The sequence below is a fragment of the Sarcophilus harrisii genome, chromosome 1 (genome assembly GCF_902635505.1).
Source record: "Sarcophilus harrisii chromosome 1, mSarHar1.11, whole genome shotgun sequence".
NCBI lineage: Eukaryota > Metazoa > Chordata > Mammalia > Dasyuromorphia > Dasyuridae > Sarcophilus > Sarcophilus harrisii.
In genome coordinates this window covers 80,943,414-80,950,233 of record NC_045426.1, presented here as the reverse complement: position 1 = coordinate 80,950,233, position 6,820 = coordinate 80,943,414, and the positions used below count along the sequence as shown (strand labels likewise).

At 35.0% G+C, this 6,820-nt stretch overlaps 1 protein-coding gene across 3 annotated transcripts in view; it reads right to left on the bottom strand.

The window, feature by feature from the left end:
• Window positions 1-442: 442 nt before the first annotated feature.
• Window positions 443-6,820, bottom strand: part of POC1A (POC1 centriolar protein A) — a 164,215-nt gene continuing 157,837 nt past the window's right edge. For 2 of the 3 annotated variants that reach the window (XM_031958223.1, XM_031958233.1), the window contains exon 11: window positions 443-680. In XM_031958223.1, the coding sequence (XP_031814083.1) occupies window positions 582-680 (99 nt within the window). In that variant the 3' untranslated portion in view covers window positions 443-581. The remainder of the gene's footprint in view (window positions 681-6,820) is intronic. The other variant, XR_004232803.1, reaches the window with a different exon arrangement.

Here is a 6,820-nt window from a genome sequence, read left to right as displayed (position 1 = left end):
ACCTATTTTTAAGTATAAAAATAGAAGTTTTGGTATCCATGTGCCAGACACCATGAGCCAGGTCCTGAAGACAGAAGGCAAAATGAAACCATGCTTACCTTCAACAGGCTTACATTCTATGAGAGGGAACCAAACATCAACATTAAGTGGACACAAAATAAATGCATGGTAATTCTGAAGAGTGAAAGCACCAGCAGCTGGGGAAAAGAGAAAAATAAGCTTTTTAAAAGCTGGCACCTAAGTGGAGTTTGGAAGAATGGGAAGGGGTAAATGCACCAGGGGAATGGAGGGCGGCAGGAGACAGACTGTCCTGTGTGAGACATAGGAAACAGAGAGTTTGACTGGATTATGTGAAGGAAGTAATATGTAATAAGTGAAGAAAGACAGGGTAGAGCCATATTGTGAATAGCTTTAAGTGAAAAACAGAAAAGACATCCATATATTTGATTTCAATAAAATATCAGTTTTATTTATATAATTCACACAATACAAATGAATTATACCCTCACCACTCACACACATACATGCACACATAACACCCCAAATCTATTATCACACTTGATTTTGCTTTCTTTTCCAAATCACTCAGCTTTATTCTGCATGATTAACTGCTGATTTTCCAAGCACTGCTTGAGTTTGTCTTCTGTCAGAGTCAGTCTCTGTTCTAGAATGGAAACAGTCTGTATGACAAAATGGGAGAGAAGGAAAAATTAGGGATTCTAGTCAGTGCATCAAGCTGTTATGGACAGCATAAACTTTCAACTCTTGCATTAATAATTAATTATACTGGCAGAAGTCTTAGAACTCTCTGCCACTGGAGGGTTCTGAGATGGCGTCTATTTTCCTATACAAGATGGCCCCAATTTCAAATATCCTGTACCTCAATTTTATATTGATATGAATAGTTATATCCTAGACTAAATAAAAAGGAAATAGCAAATCCAAGAAATTATTCATTATGATCAAGTTGGATTTATACCAGGGATATCATGATAGGTCAACATTAGGAAAACAACAGATAGAACTGATCATATTGAAAAGCAAAACATCTAAAATCACAAGATCAATAGATACAGAAAAAACTTTAGACAAAGTACAATACTCATTTATGCTAAAAACCCTTCAAAGTACAGGCATGGGGAAAAACTTTTTAAATGTCTTTTAAAAAAATATCTAAAGGCAAAAGCAAACATCACATGCAACTAGAACTACTAGAACATTTCCCAGCAAGTATAGGAATAAAGCAGGAGACTCAATTTCTTCACTATTATTTGATATAGTTCTGGAAATGTTAGCAAGAGCAACAAGATAAGAGAAAAGAATTAAAGGCATAATGATAGGTAAAAGAGGAAATAAAATTATTGCTAATGATATACGATAGTACACTTCATGGATGAGGAATGTTTGGCCTACGGGTCACACAAAGCCCATGAAATCATTTTGCTAGGACAACCGCAGACAATAATAGTGAGTTTACGAATAGATGCAATAACTTAGTACCATTTGAGTTCTATAATTGGATAATTTTGTTTGGTCCACAAATTATAAGTATCCCAATGGCTCTTGGCAGAAAAAAAGGTTCACTATTTGTGGTATACTTGGAAAATCCTGGGGAATCAGCAAAGACACTAATTAAGACAATGAATAGCTCAGCAAAGTTGCAAGTTGCAAAACAAACCCTCAAAAGTCTACTGTATTACTATATAATAATAATAAAATCCAAGGGAATCTGACTCCAAATAAATAAAAAATATATAAACTATCTGGGGATCAGTTTATCCAAATACAAATGAAACTTGTACAGATTCAATTACAAAATGCTTTCTTAAAGAAACAAACAAACAAAAAAACACAGAGTAAATAGTGCATTCAGTGCTCAGGGCTAGGACATACCAACATTAAAAAAAGTTATAGTGAATTTATACTATTAATGCTATATTAGCCGAATTATAAAAGAAATGCTTTACAATATTTGATAATATAATGACAATATTTATTTGGAAAAACAAAAGGTCTAGAATATCAAATTACATGATGAAATGAGTTGGGATGAAAGGGCAATAGCAGCTCCAGATAGTAAATTATAAAGTAGCAGTCATCAATGCCATCTGGTACTGGTTAAAAAATACAGAGGTAGATCAATGAAACAGACTAGACAAAGGAGAATTAAAAACATTGTAACTTAATAACCCAATGTTTAGTAGAAAACATAAATCATTACAAAAAATTACTCGATAAAAACTGCTGAGAACACTGGAAAGGAATATGACAGAAGTTAGGTTTAGACCAATAACATTACATCAATTTCCACTATACATTATAAACAGAGGAACTGATATTAGAGATCATACTATTAAAATAAATTATAAGAGAAGCAGATCAAATACTTCTCACAGCTATAAAATATGTATAAAAATCTTTACATCAGATTTCTCTGGTAAGTGTTTGATATTCAAGATATAACACAATTAACAAATAAACATATGTGTGTGGGCATATAACCAATAGCCATTCCCCAACTGATAAATGTTCAAAGGATATGAACAAATAGTTCTCAAAAGAATTGTAAAGTGTTTATAACCACAAAAAAGAAGACTCCAAATCACTAATAAGAGAAATGCAAACCAAAACAACCCTGAGAATTTTATCTCACACCATGCAAATTGGAAAAAAAATGACAAAAATGGCAATACTCAATGTTGAAGGAATTGTGGGATGACAGGCATTATGCAAATAAAAATTGCCAAAATGCCCATTCCCTTTCACCCAGAGATTACATTACTGGGTTTAATCCAAGGAAGAAAGTGTTCATATACACAAAAATATTTACAAGAGCACTTTTTGTAGTATTAAAGGATCTGAAATGATAGATGCTCATCAAATGGGAAAGGGATAAATAAACTGTGGTACATGAATATAATGAATAAATACAGAAAAGTATTGAAAGTTCAACATGAACTGATGCAGAGTTGATATAAACAAAGCCAAGAAAATAATATACACAGTGACTACAACAATGTTAATGAAAAGAAACACCACACAAAAATCAAAATGAATCCAGTATAATTATAAAGAACATGATTCAAATGAGGAGATATAAAGAACATTTCCAAGTATTAGACATTGTAAATGTTTTTGGACTTTTTCAGTCTATTCAATTGGTTGTGCTGATTTTCCCCCACTATCCCTTTTCTTTTCTTTGTTCTATGGGACACTTTCTGGAGAGGAATGGGAGGGAAATTATGATATTAAAAAAACAATAAAAACTTGCTTTCTAAAAATATAAAGCAGATTAAACTTTAAAAAGGATAAAAGAGAGTTAAGGAGAAGAAAATCCAGAAGGAATACAAGAAAGAACATGCTTCAAGAGCAAAAGATCAGAGCCCCTGCTACTGTTAAAAGAGTCATTGAGAGAGCATTTTCTCCCTTTGAGTCTATGACTTTTGTTTGCCCTTATGCCATTTGAGACTTGATCCAGCCTCAGGCCTCAGTGTATTACAGACAAATAGTATATAGAGAAGTGATTCTTGGGGTCTGAAGAGGTCATTTGACCTAAACCGTTTCACCCAACAAATCCAGAAGTTAAAAATGCTTTGAGATTAATTATAAAGACACAGTATTTTGAAATTTCTAAGTCATTTCTTTTGTTCTTAACCATCATATTTTTGACTGACTAGCCTTTGAACTTGACAAAAAACAAACAAAAAACCACCTAACCATATTACTTTTTTTTTTTGGGGGGGGGGGGTTATATACTTGGTTTTTGTTTTTTAACCTATTGATACAATTTTATTGGTGACTTTCATTATTAAACCACAGTTATTTCCTACTATTATTCTGAAACCCATAGTCTTCTCTTGTAACAAAGTGAAACGAAAGTCCTTGACACAATGCAAGCATCTATCCACTGCATTCCACATCAGGTATCCACAATCTACTCTAACAAAGAAGGAGTGTTTCATCATCTTTTCCCTTGGAATCAAGAGATCACTGCATTTCGAGTTCAACTTGTTGTCTACCTGAACCATTTTCCTGTGTTATTAGTGGAAGAAAAAAGGTACTTTAGGGACATTATAGTCATTGTCCTGTCTTCGTATACCCAATGAGTCTGAAAAAAGTTTTTAAAAAGCCTGTACAACACCTAGATTAAAAAGTACAGCTGGCTCTGTGGTCATTATCAAAAGACTAAATTTATTTCACTTGCCCTGCTCCCAAAGGGCAATTAAATTCCACTAAAACTGCCTGGAATACACAGGCTAAGGCTTCATGAAAAAGGAATTTTAGAACACTGAGGAGACAAAGGATTGGATGGTGCCAATCTAATACAAAGGACTTAAAAAAATAATATCACTAATTTACTTTCTTTGATTCTGTGCTCAAAGTAAAGATTTAAAAGGAGAATGTATTTAAATGACAAACATACTGAAAATCACTTATTTTTAGTTGTACCTAAATCCAGATTTATAGCTTATGTATGGATGTGGCCTACTGGCTTCCAAAAGCTCCATTGTGAAATGCCTAGAGATTTATCCTTGACTTTGGGTATATCCATAGAACATTAGAGACAAAAGGGACCTTAGAGATTATCCAATCAACTTGCTCCAACTCTACCAGTCAACTTTACATGTGGTAAAACTGAAACCTAGAGAATTTTTTAATTTTATAATTTAGCTTGTAACAATTTTTTCAGTGAGATGTTTCACTGGGAACACTGAAGGAAAGTGTGTCAAAGAGTGAAGACCCATAAAAACAGCAGGGCAGCTATGGGGCAACAGTGCCACCAGAAGTAACAGCAGGCTTGGGGCTCTGCATACTGATTCAGCCCAGTAGGTGCAGAGGACAGAATGGGACTGCCTGGCCCAGGTTCCTCAGTGCCCACCTTCCCTTCTCCTGGGGTGTCCCCATATATATTCAATGCAGGTACAGCCCCAGCTACTTATACAAAATAGCCCCAGCCTTCCAGGAAGATTTCCCAATGTTCTCCCCAACTCCAGAAAAATACAGCTTCATCTCAAAGTTCTGCTCTTACTAACTGCAGTTACATGGCATCCAGGCTAAAAGAAACCTTTTGCTTTTTGTTGAATCATCAAAATCACCCTTGACCTGAAGGGTATCAGCAGAGAAGCTGGGCTAGCAGCAAATTTCACCCTCCTGGACACTTGTATGGGGAACCCCCTGCAGAGCCTCAGGATTGTGGCTTTGATAGAGTGAGAACTTCTTGCTGCTTTTTTTTTCCTTTTAAAAACAACACATTTTTATATCACATTATATCACCTGTAACAAAGGATAAAAATGAAAGACTTAAAAAGAGCAATTCATCAAATACTAACCAGCCCACATGAGTCTGTAGTAAATAGCCTATGTTCTACTCATTTTTTCATCTCTCCAATTGGATCAATTTGGGTCACTATAATTATAATTTTCATTGCTTTTGTTGTCATTATGCTTTCTTTCATTTACAATGTTCTAAATGTGTATATTGTTTTACAGGTTCCACTTAATTCACTATTCAAGTTCATATAAATCTTTCCATGCTTCTCTGAATTTTTCATATTCTTAATTTTTAGGGTACAGTAATTAATTTTCTGTAGCACTCATATAACCTAATTTGTTTAGCCATTCCTCAAATGATGGGCATTCACTTTATTTCCAGTTCTTTACTAAATTGATGAGCGTCAATGAAATTTTGGATGCTGACTACTCATTTGCACAAAAGGAATCAAAATGGCTAATTAATACAAGGCAAAACTCTCTTTTCTTAGGCCTTTCAAGAGTGAACTAGAAATCTCTTCAGCTTTGGCTTAAATGAAAGTACAGTACCTGGGTGTAGAAAGGGTTCTATTTAAGACTTCATACTCTTCAACAAAGAAAAAGTTGCTATTTAATTTCAATTAATAGTAGAGTGGTTTTGCATTGGATCCCTACTACACAAGAAAGTTTCTCACATCTGTGCTGTGCCAAAGAAATTTCCTTTTCCCATATCTAATAAAACCTAGAAACATCCTGGGAACTGTTCCCCCAGGCCAGATGAGATTTCATGACCTTACAATGCCAGTTATAAACTCTTCTCACCAAACCCAAAGCTTATAGCGCCTGATCACAAAATCTGTTCATTCCAAATGCTTCATTAATTGTAGAAGGTTTGAATATTATAAGCAATTCAGTTTTTAAGGGGCTTGCACTGACTTGTGGAAAGAGTGTTCAAGCTGAATGCAACCACAAAACCTGGGTTTGAAAACCGGCTCTGCTACTATCTCTGGGAGAGCAAGTCCCTTAACCTCAGATTCCTCATGTAGAAGAGGGGCAGAGGACCTTTCTGGCTTTACAGCTATGAGTAAAGGATCCTGTGGTGGTCTTGGAATGGGATAGAGGAGCTTCTCTGAAAGGCCTGGAGGGGATCTTAGATCATTCTTTTAAGTTCTAGCCAAGCCCACATGGAGCCTCACACATTGCTTGAGCATTCTTTTGTTTTCCACATTGCTCATTTCTTCTATGTCAAGGCATTAAATATTTCAAAATAAAATTCTTTCAAAGAAAAACAAATCACCTATTTTACACTATGAAGATGCAACTCTTTTGAAAGAGGGGGAAAGTGTTAAGTGAAATTGGTCTAGTAGCAAATTGGATGGGAAAGGAAAGAATGAACTTAGGGTCCAAAATGGGGGAAGAGGAACTCTAAGAAATAATGAATTTTCACAGGGATTTCAGGATCAAGGGTTTCAGGAACATCACTGGTACTTTTAAGGAAATCCTAGAAGCTTACTCTTTCTGGACTACTAGTCATGATAGAGGGAGAGAAGTTGACTTCCTGGAAGCTCTT